This window comes from Tachypleus tridentatus, chromosome 4, assembly GCF_004210375.1.
Source record: "Tachypleus tridentatus isolate NWPU-2018 chromosome 4, ASM421037v1, whole genome shotgun sequence".
Lineage (NCBI taxonomy): Eukaryota > Metazoa > Arthropoda > Merostomata > Xiphosura > Limulidae > Tachypleus > Tachypleus tridentatus.
In genome coordinates this window covers 34,468,441-34,491,640 of record NC_134828.1, presented here as the reverse complement: position 1 = coordinate 34,491,640, position 23,200 = coordinate 34,468,441, and the positions used below count along the sequence as shown (strand labels likewise).

General features: G+C 32.2%; 2 protein-coding genes across 19 annotated transcripts in view; one reads left to right on the top strand and one right to left on the bottom strand.

The window, feature by feature from the left end:
* LOC143248825 (tudor domain-containing protein 5-like) overlaps positions 1 to 8,646 on the bottom strand; it is a 103,317-nt gene extending 94,671 nt beyond the window's left edge. For 2 of the 5 annotated variants that reach the window (XM_076497613.1, XM_076497615.1), the window contains exons 1-2: positions 7,611 to 8,449; positions 3,831 to 4,054 (exon numbers count right to left, since the gene is read on the bottom strand). In XM_076497613.1, the coding sequence (XP_076353728.1) occupies positions 3,831 to 4,054; positions 7,611 to 8,226 (840 nt within the window). In that variant the 5' untranslated portion in view covers positions 8,227 to 8,449. Of the gene's footprint in view, positions 1 to 3,830; positions 4,055 to 6,828 lie in introns of all 5 variants that reach the window. The other 3 variants (XM_076497614.1, XM_076497616.1, XM_076497617.1) reach the window with 2 other exon arrangements.
* A 2,873-nt stretch (positions 8,647 to 11,519) lies between these two features.
* The window catches only part of LOC143248821 (bromodomain-containing protein 3-like), a 113,125-nt gene continuing 101,444 nt past the window's right edge, over positions 11,520 to 23,200 (top strand). For 2 of the 14 annotated variants that reach the window (XM_076497608.1, XM_076497602.1), the window contains exon 1: positions 11,683 to 11,721. Coding sequence is in view for 4 of the 14 variants with exons in the window: in XM_076497598.1 (XP_076353713.1) it covers positions 22,831 to 22,853 (23 nt within the window). In the remaining 10 variants the exon portion in view is untranslated. Of the gene's footprint in view, positions 11,606 to 11,652; positions 12,459 to 14,346; positions 14,391 to 22,784; positions 22,854 to 22,910; positions 22,929 to 23,200 lie in introns of those variants that run through there. The other 12 variants (XM_076497609.1, XM_076497604.1, XM_076497597.1 and 9 more) reach the window with 11 other exon arrangements.

Sequence of the window (23,200 nt, the reverse complement as noted above, 5' to 3'; positions counted from 1 at the left end):
TGACATTGGAAACATCAAAACCTCAATAGGTATATCCCCAATTGCCATTGAATTCAAGAGGAGTTCACTGTGGTGGGTTGTGGATGTTTCAACTAATATGTCTCCAGATCAAAGCTTCTTTACTGACTTTGGAGAGCCAGCAAGACTCTCTAGTCCCTTCTGAATAAAAAAGGGGGACAATTGCCTTAAAGGTTTTTCTGAAAGAGAATGTAATACAAGAAAATGAGGTACATGTGTTACAGATGATGAAGTTTGCTCCTCAGAATCTGAAAGACGTGGTCGCTTACCTATTGACTGTTTTTCACTATTTTATTTAAATTTTTTGAAGGAGGATCCATAGGAAAAAAGAAAAATTTTGGTACCCACTGACCCCACCCACCATGGAGACCTACAAGGGGACACACTACAATGTCATGCAAGGTAAATGCAGCAATGCCAGGGTTTTGTGAGCACCATACTCGAACACCAGCATCAGGCACAATGTCCACAACACCCGTTGAGAACTTCAAACACTAGTACTTGGTTGACACTAGCCCAAGTGGACCAGCCGATTGACCCAAGGGGGGCCACCTAAAAGGCCGCCCGTCTAAAGGAATTCAAGGACAAAGTGGTGTGTTAGGGTTGGACCCCTCAACCACCAGAATCCTCTCCTCCCCTTCACGGGTTGCCACACACGGCAAACATGTGGGTGGATGTTTAGATCCCATAGAAGGTAACCAGACAGAACAGAACCTTCCCTGGGAGGTCCCCTCACCACGTACAAGAATCCACAACAATGATGGGGGCTACTCAACAGTAACACATAATTTATCTACACTTTTATTATTTAAGTACACCACATTTTGAAATATATGTGAAAGTGTATTTTATTTCTAAGAATTAAGTGTAGACTATTCTGCTTACAAAATAAACTTTGGAACCAACATTATTAATTGTTGTCCCATTATTTTAAAAGTGTACGTTGAGCTTTGCCTGCCTTTGGCATAGCTTTTCAAATTAGAGAGACAAATGCCTGGAAAGACACTATGATTTGTAATACACAACATATTGGTGGACCATTTGTCATGAGCTTTAGTCTTGCCAACAAGTACAACACAAAAGCAACATATCAGTTGAATACATCTCCTTCAGTAGTTAACATGATACAGTTTTGATGGAAACATTTGTAATGTTGATTAAAGAGTCTTATAAACTATTTAAACCGTCAAATCCAAACACCAAATGATAAAAGTACACTATTGTACATATGCCAATTTGTTCAGCTATAGTATCACTGACTTTGACAATAGTTCCTGTAGGTGTCAGAGTAAACAAAAATGTAGTCAATATTACAGTTAACCCTACAAATCCATAGTTAAGCTTCCTATAAAAAATGAGTGATTTCACCAATTTGTTTGCTCATCTCTTTATACTGAATGCTGTAACAAGCCAAATTATAAGATTATTCAACATCTTGCAAGAGGTAGACCCTATCAAAAGGTAAAACATTTGTAAATAACAATAGATGTTAAACTCTGATTTAATTTGTCTTCTGTGTGTGTTGGACAGTAAAAATTGTGCACATGTAAAAAACAACAACTTTTTTTAAACACATCTATTAATTAATAGTTATCAAGGACAGAGAGAGAAAGAGATAAATACACGAACTTAATGAAATTAAAGAAAAAATCTGAGCTTCCCTAAAGACTAAATGACTGGAATTAAAATGAAATGATGGGAAAAAAGGGTTACAGCAAAGAACAACAGTTTACCTCTAAGCACAAATTTTGTTTTCTATTCATTTGAAAAATGAACCTTAAGAGACTAAACACCTCATATAGTAATACTGTAACTGTATGACATGCAATATATGTGCACAGACGTACATATGCCAGTAGTTAAATATTTAAACATTTCAATAAACAAATATATAGCTTTTGTCATAATTATGATAATTCTGACCTTGGTAGTAGGTGTCAAAGTACATAAATAAATAAATGATGAAAAGACAATTCTAATAAAGCTATTCTGTCTATTCTCTACATGAAATACTAGAATAAATCTAATGAATTACTATAAGAATAAACTGTAAACAAATAATAGTCATATTTAGAAATGATCTGTTTTGGAGCAAAGCCACACTGGGTTATATGCTGCATCCATTATGGGAAATTGAACCCCTAATTGTAAGTTTGTAGACTTAATACTGTTTCATCAGGGAATCACATTTAGAAAAGTAAAGGAATTACAAAAAGTCAAAATAAGTTGAAAACACTTTCAATGTTGGTGTTAGATGATAATGACTAGCAAAAATAATATATTTTTCACAACCTGATACACATACATCCTTGTACACATTTGCTATTTAAAACAAACAGCTATAAATACAGAAACATAAAAAGCATGAATTTTAAAGATTAAATTATTCCAGTGTCTTTCAAAAGTTTTGTAAAATAAAGCACCAAATTTAAGTCACATGGTAAAAATTTCACAATTTGTTTTGTACATAGGCTTACAAACATCATGTACACTATGCACTTAAGAATACACCTAACAATTTGCTGAAAAGAGATATTATTAGGGAGTCCCAGAGAATTATAATTCCCAGCCATGGAATTACGTGAATGTAAAATTGCAATTGTGAATACATAAATCTCACAAATAAAATACTAATTATATATTGTACAACAAATGGAAAATGTTTACAGCACTAATACATGCTAAATTTGCATGAATATTTCAAAGCAACCATACTCCTGCTAGTTTGAAATTGGCTTTATAAAACATGGAAAAGATCATTAAAGCCCTTATCCACCATGTGTCAGTGACCAGCAACTGCATGTTAAAACCAAAATTAGGGTGTTGGTTCAAATGAGGAAAAACTAAAATCTCCTGAACTTTTCTCAGAGAGGAGTATGAGAGGGCTTGATTGAGGTGTTCAAAGATTATTGAAGGTATTGATAATGTATATCAACCACACCTTTTTGTTTTCCAGAGAAAACAAGAGGACAATGGCTCATAAATTCAAAATTTGGCAGTACAGGAGTCGTCCCCAGTTTAAATAGTATCACTTTCCAAACAGAGTGGCTGGCTCTTGGAATGAGCTGCCTTCAAGGATGATTGAAGCAAAACATTTAACTGAGTTCAAGAAAAGATTGGATGAATACCTGAGTAGTAAGAGGAAGTTATAGTTGGGAAATGGAAGGTACATCCTTGATAGGTTAATAAGATCCTTTGCTGTTCCTTTAAAATTTTATAAATGTATTTGAATATCACTGAAACTCCCTATTATTATTCCAATACTAATTCATGAAATTAGTTGTATTAAAAATATTTAATATAACTTTATATGTTGCACTTTCTTATTTTTAGGCATCCTTTAATAACTTAGAAAAGTTTGTAAAATATTGCACTCAGTTGGTCTCAATGTCAACAACAAACAATAATAAAATTGACAGTGGACAAAATGTCCACACAAATAACCTGGATTTTGAATAAATGAAAACTTACATGTATACTTACAAGTTGTCAAATCACCAATACAATATTTAGTGATAATAAATAAATTCAGTAGTACCTTTTAAATAAAGTATCATTAAATTATCATGTGAGAAACCATATTTTTCAAATTACAGTTAAACATAATAAATTGAAATCAACTATATTATTCAAGCCCTCCCAAGTAAAATCTTATTTCATTCCAAGAAAAGATTACACCTTACAAATTTTTTACCAGATGTTCTATGAAAATTCCTAATCTTATTTTAATTTTGTTCAGTCTTGAACAAGTGTAAATGAAATCCTGATATATATGTCATAAATTATCAGTCAATAATATAATATTACCCTACCTTTCTAAAGTCTTCCTTCATTTTATTACTGATCTTACAAAAATCATCAAAATCTTTCTTAAAATGATCAAACTGATTTTGAGTTTGTATATTCTCATCCTTCAAACACGATGTAACAGGAGTTTCAGTATTAGAAATATTTTGTACTTCTGAAACATGTCCAAAAGAACTGTGCAGTTTTTTCACATGCTCACTTTTGTGAGTGTCATTTTTACAACCTGTAACTGACAGAACATAAAAATTAATTACATGTAATGTCATTTCCATTTTCTCATAATTTCAACTACTGAAAAAAAATTTCAAAATGTACTCTTACAAGATTGTAAGGCTAAGAATATTTTAAGAAAAATAACATTTAATCAAAAATTTAATATTTTTATACCAGAATTTGTAAAACCTTTAAATTATGAATAAAAACACTTAAGTATAAGAAAAAAAATGGATTATAGAATTTCAGGAATTAACAGAATGACAGGGGTTATGTCAATGTAATTAGATGTGAATCAAATGAGAGTTAAAACAAGTTTCTGAAAAAATATCTACATTTTATACTTAAATGCTCAATAATTACACTTACATGCTATAAACAAATTTCAAATAACTTGACACACAGTTTAGTAATGAGGTTACATAATTAAAATAAAAATATAAAATCACATTTAAAGGGGGCAGAAAATATAAATATTTTAAAAAACTTTATTTTTTAAATTTAAGAATATTTTTATATTTGTAAAAAGTTTAACTCAGTATAGTGCATAACTTCACCATACAGAGTTGATCATATTAATCTAAAGAAATACAAAAATGTATCCATATGCACAGTCATGTGAAAAAATTAGGGCACCCTATGAAAGCCTGTGTATTTTTGTAAAAATTTTGGATAAATGGATATTTAATCTCAATTGTAACAATACTGAGAGATTAAAGTAATATAACTAAACAATTAAAACTGAAGAAAAGACTTTTCAAGATCTTCTATAAAATGTAATTCTACAAAAATGAATATTCTAATTGAGGAAAAAGTTAGGACATCCTCACATTTATTCCCACTTAAAATGGCTCAACTCACACACAGGTGTATTACACCAGGTGCACATGATTAGAAGATCGTTACTCAGCGTTGTGAATGATGCTTGCCCTAGTTAAATCTCACATATTTAGTTTGGTGTGCTCCTGACTGTTGAAGTGAGAGTGAGCACCATGGTGAGAGCAAAAGAGCTGTCTGAGGCCTTCAGAAAGAAAACTGTAGCAGCTTATGAGTCTGGTAAGGGATTTAATAAGATCCCAAAAAGATTTTGAAATCAGCCATTCCACTGTCTGGAAAATAGTCAACAAGTGGAGGGCTTTCAAAACAACTGCCAATATGCCTAGGTCTGGTCGTCCAAGCAAATTCACCCCGAGAGCACACCGTAAGATGCTAAAAAGAGGTCTCCAAACACCCTAACATGTCATCACGGGACCTAAAGCAGGCTCTGGCTACTGTTTTTGTGAACGTGCATGCCTCTACAATCAGAAAGAGACTGCACAAGTTTAACTTGCATGGGAGGTGTGCAAGGAGGAAACCTTTGCTCTCTAAGAGAAACATCAAGGCCAGACTGAAGTTTGCCAGAGAGAATGTAGACAAAGACCAGGACTTCTGGAATAAGGTTCTTTGGACAGATGAGTCCAAAATTGAATTATATAGACACCAGAACAGAGGACATGTTTGGTGTAAACCAAATACAGCATTCCAGGAAAAGAACCTCATACCAACTGTGAAGCATGGAGGTGGAAGTGCCATGGTTTGGGGCTGCTTTGCTGCAGCAGGACCTGGACAGCTCACAATCATAGAATCCACCATGAATTCTACTGTGTATCAGAGGGTGCTTGAGGAACATGCAAGACCATCTGTAAGAAAATTAAAGCTGAAGTGGAACTGGACTCTGCAACACGACAATAACCCAAAACATACCAGTAAATCCACCAAGGACTGGCTGAAAACTAAGAAAAGGAGAGTCCTGGAATGGTCGAGTCAAAGCCCAGATCTTAATCCCATTGAGATGCTATGGTGCGACTTGAAACAGGCTGTACATGCAAGAAAACCCCTCAAACATCTCACAGCTGAAAGAATTCTGCATTGAGGAGTGGGGCAAACTTTCTTCAGACCGATGTCAGAGACTGGTGGATAGCTACAAGAAGCATCTCACTGCAGTTATTTCAGCCAAAGGGGGTAACACTAGCTATTATGGGGTAGGGTGTCCTAACTTTTTCCTCAGTTAGAATATGCATTTTTGTAGAAATACATTTACAGAAGATTGAAAAGTCTTGTCTTCAGTTTTAATTGTTTAGTTATATTCCTATAATCTCTCATTGTTAAAATTGGGATGAAATATCTATCTATCCAAAAATGTTACAAAATACACAGGCTTTCATAGGGTGTCCTAATTTTTTCACATGACTGTATGCAATTATCAAGAGATATGGAATTTTGGCAGGGCAATGGGGAACAACATTTTACATATGTACACCACTTTCATTAATAAATTATTATTGAATGAATTGTAGAATAAAAATAGTGTGAAAATACAGTCCCTAAGTTAACAAATAGATTTTTGTGATATTGGCTTTCAAAAAACTTAATCACTTCTAAGTTCAGTCAGTCCAAATGTATACAAAGTTTCATCCAAATCTGTTCAGTCATTTTCAAGAAATATTGCCGACAAACACACACACGGTTGAAAATGTGACCTCTGCCCACCTAAGGTGCTGGAGGTATTAATAAAATCTGTATAAAAATTACAAGTACAACAGAAATCATGTCATAAACAAGGTACAAACTATAGGATCTAATAGTTATCTCACCAAGCAAATAAAAATGTGTAAACACCAATACATGTAAAGAATAATTAAAATAAAAAATTCTCAGTTTCACTAAAAATACCTTATAATAACACATTTTCATCTCAAATAATAACAAAATGTGAATGAGAGAAATTGAATGTTATATTTTTAACAATACCTTTTTATTGACTACAACTGATTTATTTTCCAAATGTTTTGGACTCCTCGATGTGCCCTTTACGTTTGATGTGCTCCTTTGCAGTTTCCATATATTATCGTATTTATACCGAAGATAAAATATTAAACAACAATCTGTGACAGAGAGGCCTACTATGCATTCTTTGATTTTCCATACTCTCATTATACACTGCAGTTTAACTTATTTAAAACTCTTATCTTGGACCAGTAAACTGAAAAAAGTACAGTAACTTTAACAGGGTCTCTTTTAATGGTAATGTTTATTATACGTATGAAATGCTTACATCCTTTTTAACTTACAACTTCATAACTTATATTAATTTATATACATAAATAACTGTGGCATTGCACCAAATTTGGTATTTCATATTACACCACAGACCAAGTGATCACATTATATATTTCCTTTTACTAGAGATAAAACTGAAAATATAAATAATGATACATGGGAAATAACATACATTAGGTATCTACATCACAGATTATACTTTCACCTTTTACACCAAACAGATGCATCAATATGAATTGCAATACATTAGATATTCTGTTTTTTCACTTTTAAAACCTGAAAGAAAAATAATTTTAAGCACCAAAAAATAAATACTGCAAATTCTTAATACCATGCCCAATAACAAAGCTTCCCATTTGAAACATATCTTTTAGCTCAAAGATTAATTGAGATATACAGATAAATTGTAGAAGATTATATCTATATACATATATAATCAAAGTAGTTATCATAAAACCAAAACAAATATTAACCTGAGTTATCTGATTTTGGCATGCTTGTCCTCTTAGTTGCATTAACTTGAAGGCCATATGATGTACTTTCAAGTACAACAATATCTCCAATATCCCTAAGAAGTGTCTCAACACAATCAAATCCATAAATTATACAATTTAAACTCATCCCAAAATGCCTTATAAATGCAGTTTCAAAGTTGCCAATATTTATTCCATTGGGGTAACTCATCATGAGCTCTTGTATCTGTCTTCGTAATGATGCTGGAACCTTAGGCTGCACTGAAATATTTCTATTTGGTTTGAGCTTCATTCGAGGTATTCTTCGGCTCATGTTCGAATTACTAACCTTTTGTCGTGAAACCAATTTTTCTATATGCTTAGTTGTCTCATCTACAACGCCTTTATATATATATTCTTGCAAGGACTTATTGTACACACATTTCGCAACATCAGGAATGGAGTCTAAAAACTGAGAAATGGAGATAAACCCCAAGCTACGATAAGGTAATTCCATTCCATTTTCATGTAGGTAATCTTCACATAATTTCCGTCCCGTTAAACCTTTCTGTGCAGATAATAACAAAGATCGAATTTGCATCTTTGTATCATTTAGAAGTTCAGCGTTTTTAGACATTGTGATATGGCAACTAATATGTATAATAAATCTTTAACAAAATGTTTCCTACTTTTTTCAGAATTGTCAAGCCTGCTTCTGGAACAACAAATAAATCAACAAAATATAAATCGATCGAATACAAGATAAAGTAAATCACACATCCATATTAGTTATTCACCCCAATGACACTATCAGTAATTTAAGGTGGTCGTGAAAAAACAAATTTTAAGATTTCGCTCTCACTCCAGATGGCACTAACAAACAATATCAATACCCGTAACTTTTAATAAAAGAGTAAAAAGGATGCATCGGATAATAAACATTTTTTTTCGAGACAAGTGTAACATATTTCACAGAATAAAATCTATATTTTGTTTTAAATGGATAAAGGCTCAAATTAGAAAGTCTCTTCTTCTGAATAAGTGCTCTCAGTTGCACAGCGGTATATCTACCGGTTTACAACGCTAGAAACTAGGTTTCGATACTCATTGCGTGGTTTTGTACTTAGATACAAACAATGACCAAATTAAGAGATCCAACACCAAGCGTTTATAAAAAAATGTCTATATTTTATCAAAGCTCTTTACTAAAAAGAATACTTTATTGTGTATGAAAGTTTGAACAATTACACAAAATGTATAATTCAAAAGACAAATAAAGATTGACTGAGATATTATAAAGAGTACAGTTAGTGGAGACATAAACCAAAATATCAAATAACATAAAATCAATGGCCTGATGGTGAGGACATTCGACGCACAATATAAGATCGCGGACTCGAATCCATGTCACCAAATATGCTCGCTTTTTCAGTAGTATGGGCGTTTTAACGCTACAATAAAATAGTATCCCAAGAGTTTGCAGTGGGCGATGTTTAGCTGTTCAATTAACAAAGACTATCGCAGGTGACCTTCGCATAGCTTTGCGCGAAATTAAACAAAAAAGAAACCAAGTGCTGGAGTAATTTAAGTTTTTAAATAAAAAGTACTTTCGTCGCAATAGCTAACCTATATTGTAGAGTGCTTACCTGGCGCGCAGGATATTTCAGCTAATCTACCGAACTGATGAAATATTAAAAGAGGAGCACCACATAAAATTTAATATATTATCTTTGATCGTCCCACGACCCCAATATAATGATTGGTTACGTATTATTTGTAAGAGTGAAGAGTTGTGGCTTCGATTAGAAACAGTAGGCTGACTACTGTTTCTTAGACAATAATAAAACGTAAAACAATATAAAGTGACTGAGCACAAAATAAATTACGAAATGAATGATACTTGTTACAATGACTAAATAAATACAGTTTTCGTTCTTGTTTGCACAAAGTGGTGAGTCCCCCAGTGGGACAGCAGTAAGTTTAAGGATAATAAGGCTAAAATACGGAATTCAGTTCACCAATTGGACATATCAGAAAACCTAATATGGCTTTGTTCTAAAATATCTAATCAACCACAATGATGGACTGTGGCATTTGATGGATTCTCTGTATCTTCTCTCAGATTGTTTACTCTGTGAGGATTTCTACCAGACTGTTTAAATCAGACTTTCCTTACTGCTTTGGCAATGTAGAATTTACCCACAGAGATTGCAATCGTCCGCGGGAATAAAAAAAAAAACTCTTCAAAAAGATCAAATTTGTCAGTTGATCTTTTTTACAATTGAGTTGGTTGGAATTTCTATTAAATATTCAACTGCTCTATTATGTTATAAAACAGAAAAACAAAATAATAAAAAACAATCATGAAATACCACTATTCATATCTTAAAGAACCACAGCATTAATTGTGACAATTAATAAACAGAACTATCTGTTTGCCTTGAGAATGGTACTTGTCATAACTTGTTATCATACAGTAAAACGAGTACGAGTTTTCAGCACAGTTTTCGCTGAAGGCATTAGACCTATCATGTGGATTTAGTTTTAGGCACAACTTTGTGGACAGTATGTCTAATGGCTTTAAAAACTAAACAGTCATTTACTGCGTTTATTACAGAATATGATATAGTATATACAAGAACTGGAATGTTATTTAAAGTAATAAGAACGGGCAAGCCTAGGTTTGGTTGTCATGGTAATAACAAGAGAGAGTATTGAATCTATTTTGAACAATTTTACAACAAGAATAAATAAACATAGATGTCGGTATAAATATAATGCAAAATATTCTATCAATACAGATTATACTAGTGGCCCGGCATGGCCAGGTGGTTAAAACACTTGACTCGTAATCTGAGGGTCGCGAGTTCGAATCCCCGTCGCACCGAACATGCTCACCCTTTCAGCCGTAGGGGTGTTATAAAGTTACAGTAAATCCCACTATTCGTTGGTAAAAGAGTAGCCAAAGAGTTGGCGGTGTGTGGTGATGATGATGACAAGATGCCTTCCATCTAGTCTTACACTGCTAAATTAGGGACGGCTTGCGCAGATGGCCCTCGTGTATCTGTGCGCGAAATTCAAAACAGACCAAACCATAGATTATAGTAAAGTTAATAAAATGATTAATTCGTTGTTTTATGTGTTATTTTCCATCAACAATCGGTTGGCAACCATCTATTTTAAACTTCCCTATTGTTAGTATTTCTATTGATCTTTATATACTTTTTCAATTTTGACCACTAAATGCTTTCAATTTTCATTCGTCCCACGCTGGTACAGCGGTAAGTCTACATATTTACAACGCTGAAATCAAGGGTTCGATTCCCTTCGGTGGATTCAACAGATAGCCCAATGTAGCTGTGCTATAAGAAAAAACACATACACAATCTTCCCTCCACACCATTTTTTACTCTCCTTTCACCTCAATTCTACCCACAGACATCCTCTCAGTTATATCTAATAATGTATTACTTAAATCCCTCGTCATTTACCCAACAAGAAGTGTTTATTTGAAACATTAAAGATGGATGTATGCCTTTTGTTAAGGATATATCAACTTCGTAAATAAATAAACCGTATCAGCATATCTGAGAGTGTAATGAACATTTTAGTTGGTACACTGAATATTAATTTGATAATTTAGTGATATCAAACGTGGATATTTGAAGTTTTTGTGTATCACAAAATTTTTTTATTTTAATAGCAGTGAACAAGAAAGAAGAGGAGAACGCATTCTCGAATACATTTGTAAAGTTATATATATGCAAAAACGGCTTGTTTGGATTGAGAAAATATCTTACGTAGGAGAGCGAACAACGTTTCGACCTTTTTCGGTCATCGTCAGTTAATCTACAACAATTTAATTGTTTTGGGCAGCAAGTAAATTTAAAGTTTAGCTTCAAAAAGTACTGCGAAATGAAAACCTGAGATTTTTCAGCACCGTACTTAATTCAACACGTTATAAAACATATTCAAAACTTGTATGTAATAACAATTTTTCTGTGGTAAAATATCAGGTAATTACATAAATATTATTAAGTTATTAATAATTTTAAAGACGATTGTGCAGTTTAATGACGTACAAAATTGACTGTTTGTTTGTGTCAATGTATAGTAGATATAAAGCTTCATGGTGAGGGTACTTAATAATTTCGTATTCTAAAAAATAAGTTTTTCAAACATCAGAAACTATCGTAGTCATTCTGTATTACTGTTTTGATATTTTTTGTATTATTTACCAGAAAAACAAAACTTAAAACACTAGTTTCAAAACATTAATTTTGCAATCATAAAAACCATGTGAATGTTATTAATAGTACGTTTTCGAAACATTATCGTAAAGTTAGTTTAAATTTGATAGATTTATTAAAGAAAAACTCCTATTTTGGACCAGTGCACTTCAATTTATAAGCAATTTTGTTTTATGAGAAATTGGTAAAGAATATCGTAGCCATGTACGGTGTACCTACAGTAGGGTTAATTGTAGGCCCTATAGGCTGTACTTTATGTTAAGCCATTGCTCTGTTTGTTCATTGTGTAACATTTGCCCGCCATATTCTGTTACTTTATTAGGGTTAAGGGTAAGATATATAAAAGTAAATTAATGAATAAACAAAGCTAAAATTCAGAATGGAATTCTGTTTTTAATTGAAATTATAATGTGTTGCTTGTCTGGCTCATATTTCAAATTCTAGATGATATACACAGTCACAATAAAACGTTGAACTTTAAAAGGAAGATTAGGTTAGTGTGATTTTAACGTAGAGTAAGGTACAACAAAACTCAGTTGGAGAAAATTTGTTGTGTGACATTGTGATTGTGATTTGCATTAGTTATTTACAGTAATAGCACTGAAAGATAGCCTGAAGGGTGAGTGTGAATTTTATTCTTACATGTAATAACTTTACTATTTTGCTGCTAAGCCTAAATGGCATTAATCTATTTGAAAGTGGCTAACCCTAATACTTTTGAACTTAACCTATATAAATTGTAACTATCCAAATTAGCGTCATTGTTTTTGTATGAAAGAGGTATTCATATTTCATCCAAATTGCAATTTAGCTTACTTTTGCATCGGTAATGGGGAAGATTTTTTAAAGTGTACAAGTTGGAAAGTATGATTTTATGAGGAGGGAAAATCTTGCCAAAGTAATCTTTGAAAAATTTTGGGCAGGTTGTTGCTTAACTAGGTCATAGATGAGAATAAGAGTGTGTATTTGGATATTTAGAAAGCATTAGATGAGGTGCCACACAAAACACTTGTAAATATAATGCTCTGTACTTGTAAGAGAAAAGTTGACTCATTGGAAGTGGCCAGGTGGGTTAAGGTGTTCGAATCCCCGTTGCACCAAAGATGCTCGCCTTTTCAGTTATGGGGGCATTATAATGTGATGATGAATCCCACTATTTGTTGGTAAAAGAGTTGGCGGTGGGTGGTGATGACTAGTTGCCTTCCGTCTGGTCTTACACTGCTAAATTAGGGATGGCTAGTGCAGATAGTTCTTGTGTAGCTTTGCACAAAATTAAAAAAATCAAACAAATAGACTCATTGGATTGAAAATTTGCTGGTTGGAAATAGGTGGAGGGTTTTTATAAATGGAATACAGTCAGGTAAGATTAATATCAAAGTAGGATACACCAGGGATCAGTGTGAGGACATTTTCCTTCTTTTGATTTGTTTGAATGACAAATGTAAAGAAGTTGTATGTTTACTGATTTTAAGTTTTGGGTGCTGCCATTAAAGAGTTTTAGTGATGAGGATGCTGCTTTATGAAAGAATTTATATTATTTAATGAGTCAGGCAAATAGATATAGATGGCTTTTAGTCATAATACACATGGGTTATAATTTTGTTATAAATAACCATAAATAGTGTTATGTAAGAAAAGGAACTTTGTATTTTGGTTGATTAGTTTTTCAAGTATTCAGGTAGTAAGTATTCTTTTATTAGTGGGAGGGCATGTATGATTTTAGTTTGTGTTTGCAGAAGTATTAAATTTAGCCTAAAGAGGCTATTATTTATTTATTGGTAACTTTGGCCTCATTTGGGATATTTATTATGTTCACTCCTGGGAAGTGCAGATAGCCCTCATGTAGCTTTGCGTGAAATTCAAAACAAACACTTACCACTCCTGGGATGTTTGAAAAGGACATTGAATTGTTGAACATTTTTCAAAGAACAACTACCAGTATGATATATGAGATGGAAAGGTTAAGGTCTCTGAATTTTTCTCTTTTAAAAAGAAGAATTAAAGGGGATTTTAATCTGATTGAGGTTTCCAAGATTAATGGAAATGATATCATCAATTTTTTTTTGTGTACTTAATGATGAGGATGAGGGACAAGAGGACAAAAGAATTTGCAAGGTAGGAGCAATCTTTAGCTAAGGCCGTTTTATATTTCTGACAGGGTGGTTAACCTTTGAAATAGAATGCCTTCAGAATTTGTGGATGCAGTTAGTTTAAAGTTTACTGAATGGGATAGACTTGAGCCAACATGCAACTTATAGTGTAACTGGCAAATATTTACTGGTGGCCAAAAATGGATCATTATTGTAATAGGTTTTATCACGTTTCTCAATTCTGATCTTTGTAATTTGTGATGCTGGTGACAGAAATAATATTTTGAATTCAAATATTTTTGTCATTCTTGGAAAAACTGCCATATTATGACTATGTATACAGTATTTTGTGAATAATAATAAAATCCTCATACTTGAAACAAGGTAAAACTAATTTATTCTCATTAACCTTTTCAGATTCAACATTTTAAGGTTTGTAAAACCTTATTAAGTCTGTGCAAGTAAGTGGACAATTAGTGGAATTGATGAAGAAATTAAGTAAATTCTCTTAGTGGTGAAATAGGCAACTTTCATTATAGTACAAGAGAAATGTCTAATAACAAAAAGACAAGAGTTTGTATTTCTTAATGTAATTCAATCATAAGATGTATAAATAAAAAATTTGAAACCATCTGCTTATATAAACCTAATTTTTTTATCTCAAGTGTTTTGGTATGGGTCATGTAGTAAAAAGAAATTGTAAACAAAAATATAATAGGGAGATATTTTTTCACTTAAATTCTATTTATCTTGCCACTAATATTGAATAACCTTTCAAAAGAATTATGAATCAGTTAATTTAAGATAATAAGAGAAAGTAGAATTTTCTGAAACATAATATAGACAACAAAGGACCATTTTGACTTTTGAGGCTTTTCTTATATGTCCACTCATGAGAAAATGTAAACCCACTTATTTTTCATGAAATCATCCAATTATTGATTTACCTTTTAAGTATCTGTAAAATGCTCCCTTCCACTACTACCAATGAGAACTTATTCCATGAACTGATCACCTTGTTAGAAAAATGACTGTAATAACTGGAGCCTCGTCTGTCTTTTTCCACTTCTTAAACTTGTGTTTTCTTCTCCTGTTATCTCAAATATAGAACAAATTAGAGCCCCTTATTCTGTCTATTCTTTAGATAATCATGTAAAGTTCAGTAAGGTCACTTGGCCCTCTGTTTGTACTTCATCTGTCAGTGAAAACATCCAAACATACAACAAAAATGATATTTATTGCATTTCAGTAATATATCAGTTCAGCAAATATTTAGATAATACTAGCTGGTAGTGTTACTGTTAAAAAGTGATTAGAGTTGACCCAGAAACTATGGGCCAGTTAGTCTTTGGTGGTTGTTAAAATTTTAGTGCATCTAATAAAAAAAACTTTACAAAACCATTTAAGGAAACATTTTACAAAAGGAAGCCAACATTGACTCACCAAATGGAAATTTTGGTCTTTACATTTGTTGATGAAACTTTAGAATAGATGGCAGCTGCCTGTTGTGGAGACAGAAGTGTAGAGGACGTTTTGAGAGTCGTCTGCCTTTCGTCTTCAGACTGACCTGAAGATGAAAGGCAGAAGACTTTCGAAACATCATCCTCTACACTTTTGTCTCCACAACAGGCTATTGCTGTCCATTCTACAAAGTTTCATCATGAATACTGTGCCTAAACAATCTGTCAAAGATACATTTGCTATTTTTGTGACAGTTAGGATGGGGACTTTTGAATTTATTTATGAAAAGATTTTGATAAGGTACCATGTAATAGGTTTGCCATAAAAATTACATTAGTTGGGGTTGATGAAAGACCAGCTAATTGAGTTGTAAGATGGTTGGATGGGAGAAGCAAAATGGAGTCCAATCAAACTGGATCTTGTAACTGGTTTAGTGTCTCAGAGATAACTTGAGTCATTGTTTTGTGTTATATACAATAATTATATTAAAAGGGGCATAAATAGTAAATTATTTTAGCTGTAATGAGGATGTCAAAGTAAAGAAAGACTTAGGATAAATGATAAGTAGAGTTGGAAGATGAACTCAATCAAAATATTTAATTATTTATGAGAATTAACTACAATGTGTTATGATATGTAAAATAACTGATTAGTCAAAATTAGTGTTCCTGATTATTACTGTTTTTTATATTTATAAGTATCCAATAATCGCCCCCTGCAAGTACAGCGGTATGTCTTCGGATTTACAACAAAAATCAGGGCTTTGATTCTCCTCGGTGGGCTCAGCAGATAGCCCGACATGGTTTTGCTATAAGAAAACACACATCCAATAATCAAAATGTTGATTAAATTGATTATGAAGGAAATAGCCAACTAATTTTACTCACTGTTTGCAATTATTACAACTATTCACTAATCAAAATTATGATTCATTCTTTTAATGGCTGGAAAATAATCATTGTATCAAAATGAATGCTTCCAGTTATTATAACTAGCCAAAAATTAATGCAATGTCATTATAAGCTTTCACTATTTTCAATTAATTCAGGTCCATAGAGCTTAACCTTAAGCATATGGGCCTGACAGGTTTGAGTTTGTCACAACACTGACAATAAAGTTGTTTAATTTACTTTCTAATGAACAACCTTTTGCAGTGTTCATTCAGAAGTAAAGTAAATAACTTTATTATCAGTGTATAGTAATAAACTTTGCATGAAAATATAGTTTATGTTTCAGTGTTTTTATATCATGCAAACTTTAGCTTCTTTGTTTAAAAAAGAAATGTCTAGCAAATTTTCAACCTTAATTTTCCTTTGTTATGCCATGTACCTGAACTCTGATTTCTCAACTGAAGAAATTAGTAAGTTTGATAACAAGCTTTCACAGTTCCAACCAATTAACTGATTATAACATGGGACATAAAGTTTGAACCTCTTATATTCTTGATTTGCTGAAATACGACCAAGTTTGTCAAACCCACCAAACAAGCACCTCTTCTGGTTTAGAATATTGAGGTTGCTTTCTTAACAACTTGATATGGTTGATGGACATGTTTTATAACCAATAGAAAGAACAGTTTCTTTTTTATTTAAATCCATCTCTTATTTTGTCAGTTTTTTCCATGTAGATACATTCAATCATTTTAACTTCCTCCACACATTAACATCATGGTGGTACTCTAAATATCTAATGGAAGTTTTGAATATATTTCACTCTTTCTATACAGCATTGGCTGATGTGAGAGGCCTTGTCACCACAAGTAATTATTTACAGTTGCCACACTTTAAATTTTAAAATGTTTTGTGTATTTTCATGAATTTTGGTAGTCTGAATAAATGTTGCAAATCTTTTGTACACAAAAATATCAATTTTTTAAAAGTATTTTTACTAAATACTTGTCCATAAATATTTAGTCAAATTGTGGAGTTCTCAAGATACAAATTGATTTTCACATTAAGATTAAAATTACTTGATCTGAAAATTTTAAAATTTCATTAATGTAATATCTAAACTATGTAAATAAATATGAAATATTTTCAGTAAAACTTTGTCTGTTATTTTCTTTATATAGACTTGGTTGATTTGACTGATCTTATAACTACCATGAAAAAAGAAATCTAACTTTTTCTTTGTAAAATGACTGAATTGTAACACAAAACTACAATTGTTTATCCTAAATAGCTTAAAGCTCATAATAGTCTGCATCTGTTTATGCTTAATCTTATTGTTTTATTACCTTTTGGACTTGTGTTTAATAATCCTCCACAAGTTGTACATCACTCATTGAATGCATATCCCACATTAGGTTATTAAATGACAAGCAGCTGGCAAGAAAGAATACTGGTGAAGTGTAAAATAGTAGTATTTTCCTTTTTTCCTATCAAATCTAATTACTAAGTTCCTAATTTTTATAATTTATTACTTTTATGTTTATTATAATAAATGAAGAATGCAAATGAAAAATAAATTTAATTCCTATCTTTGACATCACATTTTTTGTTGTCAGTTGCTGATGAAATTTGAGGCTATTTTTCTAAGCTGGTGCTACTAGTACCTTAAATTTTATTTGTTAAACAATGCAACTAAGAACACAGTGATGACACTCACCATATAAAAGTATCCTATTGCTATCAAAATTGAACTGCCTTTCTAGCTATGGCATAAGAGCCTTGAAATAATTTTAAAATCTTTCCAATCTGAAAACTATGAGAGAAACTTTCAAACTGAAGATGAAGTATATGATATTATGTACTGAAAACACTGTTGTGTAATATCTCATTTGCTAGAGTAAAACTTTGGTTTTTTTATTGGTTATAAATTATACAGTATAAAATCTCAGAAGTATGTATGAGTGATTTGTGAAAGAGAGGATGTTACAGATAGGTTTGATATTTTTGTCTCTGAGTGTAAACAAGTAAGATTGAAGGCTAGGAAAATTTGATTTCATTAATAATATGTATATTGAGCAATTTACATTAAATTTCTTGCTTCAGAAAGGAGAGGTAAATACATTTCAGAAGGGAGAAAACCTAGAGAAAAGTCAATTTTCTTCCTAGGGAAGATTGAGGATTTTTAAAATATGTCCTTAAAGCATGTATAATATTAAAATCTGATTTATTTAGTGTGTTTTGATGTCAGGTTTATTCATTTACATTGTTAGTAAATAAATGTAATTAAATTTTGAATATAACTGTAGAAAAGTCACTTGCACTTTGACCTACTCATAGCAAGTGTGTTAATACCACTGTTCTGTTGGCTGATATGTCTTTTATGTTCTAAGATGTATATTTGAAACTACATGAATTATTGAGGTAAATGTTTAGTAAAATTACTTTTTATTTAAAAATGTGGTTTTTATGGACAACAAAGTTGTAAAGTTTAATAAAAACTTGTCAAATTTCATCATGACATACTTAGTACATTAAATTATGTATGGTTTTAAAGCTACAAGGTAGATGCAAAATCAGTCAAATACACTAATTTTGTATACAGAGATTTAATTGATTAGTGTCAAAACACATGAATAATCAACCAATTGAAATTGGGGTTTCCAATTATCCAACTATATCATTAATCAAAATATTGCTATTATCTTTGTGTGTTGTTAGGTGCAGAGCTAATGTATTTTTTTTGTCATACTCATTGTGGTTATCAAAACCTCATTTTTCATTTTAAGTTTTTTAAATTAGGAGAATAATTAGTTTAATGTAATTGATTAATGAGCATGATGGTTACTCTCATCAAATTCCACCAGTGATCATACATTATATATATATATATATATATATATATATATATATATATATAATCTTCATCTTTTATAACAACAAAATACAAGCAAAAGTTATTTCACACTTGAGCCTTTTGTCTGTTCTCAGTATGCTGATAACATAAACATAATCTTTCTATATTTTTGTTATGAACTGAATATGTTTTGTAAGTTAGTTGAGTGTCAAAATGTCATTCATATTGTCCTTGGTTTTGGTGGTGTTGTGCAACATTTTTCTAATAATGTGGTTGATTGTTGCTGCTGAGTTGTCTAATCCAAATGGCATCTACTTAAGTTGGTAACATTCATCTGGTATCATAAATGCTGTCTCTTTAGATCCAATCTCCATTAGAATTTACCAATAACCTTTACTCTGGTTTTGCTGTGATAGCTTTTGGGGTGCTTATAGGTTTGGAGTTGTACGTTTTCACAAGGTTCGGCTTCCAGAAGTCTATGCAGAAGCAGTTTGAGCCATTTCTCTTCTTCATATTTACAACTGGTGAAAAGTAGGCTGAATTTGAAAGCTCAATGATTCCAGCTTTCAATATTGTCTTAATTTCTTGCTTTATCAGGTCTTTTATTGCATAAGGTATTAGATAGGGCTTCACTTTGGATTCCTGGTTGGTGGTTTTGATATTTTGTTGCATAAGGACTGTTTTTCCTGGTCTTTCAGTGAAGATTTTTGTGTACTGACACAGTAGGTCTTGTAGTTCTTTTTTTCTGCTTTCCAGTCAGTTCTTCATTGATGTTGATATCTCCACCCAGTAGTCTAAGGTGTAGCAGATCCTCATCTTCTAAGATAAGGTCTCTGTCTTCTGGTTCTGAATCTATGATAGACATATGTGCAACATCCATCTTTGTTTCAGTATCTGCATCTGTTAGGTCTTCTTTCCTAAAATACTTTGTCAGCAGAGTGGCTTGGTAGATCTTGGTATTCCCATTCACCTTGTAGTCCATTTTGTTAAGTATTTCCTATATTTCTAAAGGTCCTTTTCATTGCAGGGTGAGTTTGTTGCAATATCATACCAGCAGAATTGCAATCTACTGTCTGACCTTGAAATGTTGATCCTTGACCTCATAGAAATGCTTCTCACTACCTTGAGCTACACACAAGCTCTGTTGAGTGAGTTGGCAGGTCTTCTCTTATTATTCATTATAATGGTAACTTGAAGGGGAAAGTCCTGCACTTGCTTGTGGGACTTTTTATTAAATAAATAATACAGTCAGCAGGTACCTGTCCCATCATATGGTTTTTCTTAATGCATCTTTTTTGGCATTCTCTTTAAAATTCCATTGACTCTGTGACAAAGTCCATTACATCTAGAATTGTATGGGGTGGTTAATAGTTGCTGAGTAGTCATGTGTCTGCACAAATTGTGCATCAGTTTTGAAGTAAACTGGGTCCTTCTGGCACCAAGGATTCTTCTTGGGAAGCCTACTTTACAAAATACCTCCAGGAGGGTTTCTTCTACTCTGTCTATCTTTGTCAGTGTTTTGGTTTCTGAATAACATGTTGCATAACCATCTACTGTCAGCACATAATGGTAGCCTTTGTCAGAAACAAGTGCAGTTGGTAGAATTAAGTCCTTTGCTGAATGGCTCCACTGTGAGAAGCACTTTTCCCAGTGGTACCTTGGCTATCTTCTTTGGCAGATGTCACAAGCCTTGCAGAATCTACTTGCATCTCAAATTACTCCTGGCCAATGGAAGTTGCTGTTGATTCTGCCTGCCATCTTTGTTTCTAGGTGTCTTCCCACAATTGATTTGTGAGCTAACTTTGTCACTTGAGTCTGGTATTCTGTTGGTACTGTGATCTGTTTAACTTCCTTGATAGATCTGGTATAGCTCTTTTTTCTGTTTTTTTATTCTGTAACTATAAGGGATGTTGCCTTAATTAATGTCTTGTTTGATTTTCTGTTCTTGAGCTCTGATGGTTACTGCATATGCTTCATCAATCTTATTTATGCCTAGTTCCTCCAACTTTCTATGGTCTGTTTCTGATCATCATGTTTTTTATATTGATAGCTTTACACACATGGCTTCAAGGTCTCTAAAAATAATATGGAGTATCCATCATTACTTTTGCTCTGAGAAGTATCCTCACTGTCCCATCAATTAGCATAAACTGATTTACTTTGCCTTTCCTCTGATTATCAGATATTAGACTGGTTCTCACTACTACACTCTGTGTCTTATAGAAACTTCTCTTTCTGATATGTTGTGTGTTGGTGCCACTTTTTGATATTTACCACATTTCCATCACAATTTGCTCTGTTGATCTGTTTGCAAACTGAGCCAACCATTGGTTGTGCACTAATCAGTCATGAAATTGGCACTTCCTTCTGACAGGGGGTGTGGAATGTTTGCAAAAAACAATTTGCCCAAGAAATAAAGTGCTGTAAAAATCTACTTGCCCTCATATTCATCCCACAAAACACACACAGAAAAACAGAACATAACTTTTAGGATATTTACTTTCATTCAAGAGTGAAATAAATTCTGGGATTCATACATTGAAAAGTGAGTTGAAATTTTCTGAGTCTTGTCGTTTACATAATTTCTGTAACTTTATACATGTGATGTTTAGATATCATAATATCTACATTAAATTATTTTTTGCAGGCAAGGAACAAAGGTATTGCAGTGTTTCAGATATTTTGGCATTATCAGTATGGTACTGATCAAATTTTGCCTCATATTAGTAACTGTCAAAGGTAGTCAGTAATTCAGTATCACAGACAAGTTTCTATGTGTTTGTTTATACAATGTCTGAATCATTTATAAGAATTTGAATGTGTCACTATTATAATGTGTATTTGGTCTCAAGAGAGGAAACAAACACAAACACAGTTTATACATTTATTAATTTTTAACTATTCATAATAATTTGTTTGTATGGTTGTGAAAACCTCACTTCTACTTTTAGAACTGTCATACATTTTAATTGCAGGACTGGGATTGCAAAGAAGCTAACATTACAATTCTTATTAAACAGTGCAATTTCAGTCAGTATAGAGTATTTAAAGTTTGGCTTGGGCCTGTTTTATATAGAAAAATTTCACAATCAATGCTTGTTACAAAAAAAACAATATAAAACTGTTTAAAATGCTTGGAACTTGATCACAGTGTAACCTAATAACCCTTAAACATAAATGTTCAGTTTTGGGTTTTTATGTATCTTTCAGTATACCTTCTAACCCATGCTATTCAATTTGTTCCAAATATTTTTTTTTAGTACAGGTATTACTTCAACTGCATTGTTTTTTCTTGCATCATTTGAAATTTGGAGGAGTTTATTGATCCCCTAAAAATTTGTAAGATCAGTAATAGACCCATCTGCTAAATTTTTGTGAAAAATAGAAGGCTGAATTATTTGTTGTTTGTGTAGAGAAATCTACTGATAAAATATACAGTGTTATTAAAAAAACAAAATGTTTTAATTTAGGAGATTCTGGACATTATGCAAATGAAATGTGAAAGTAATTAAATGTTATACCTGCTATGGTATTCTTATTTCACACAAATAATTTATTAAATGTCTGTATTTTGTCTTTTCATGCAATATAATTTTCATATTTACTAAAAGTTTAAAATTTTTCATATAAATGTTAATTCTCCTGTATAGGCTTGGCCCATTCTGTGAGCTTCACTGCTAATGGCAGATGTGACACATGAGATGCTTTGAAGCTTACAAGTGAGTAGAGACCACAAACCAGTCTTATACCATGGAAAATTATCGTAAAATGACTTAAATGAGACAAATGGAATGGTAAAAATAGCTGATAGTATTATCAGTTGTTTTCAGTTCTAACATATTTACCCTAGATGCATGGCTATTGGAACATTCATAATTTTGCAATCTGGCAACAGTTTAGTGTATTGTTATGCTCATGGGTCATGGTTTGCTTCATTTTTAAGCACAATGCAAGCATTTATGTGTATAAATGTAGTGTGGAACCAATAAACACAAATTCTTATTATACAGTATCAGTGACAGTATCTTTGTAATTAGAACATGTAAACTAAAAAATGGCACACTTT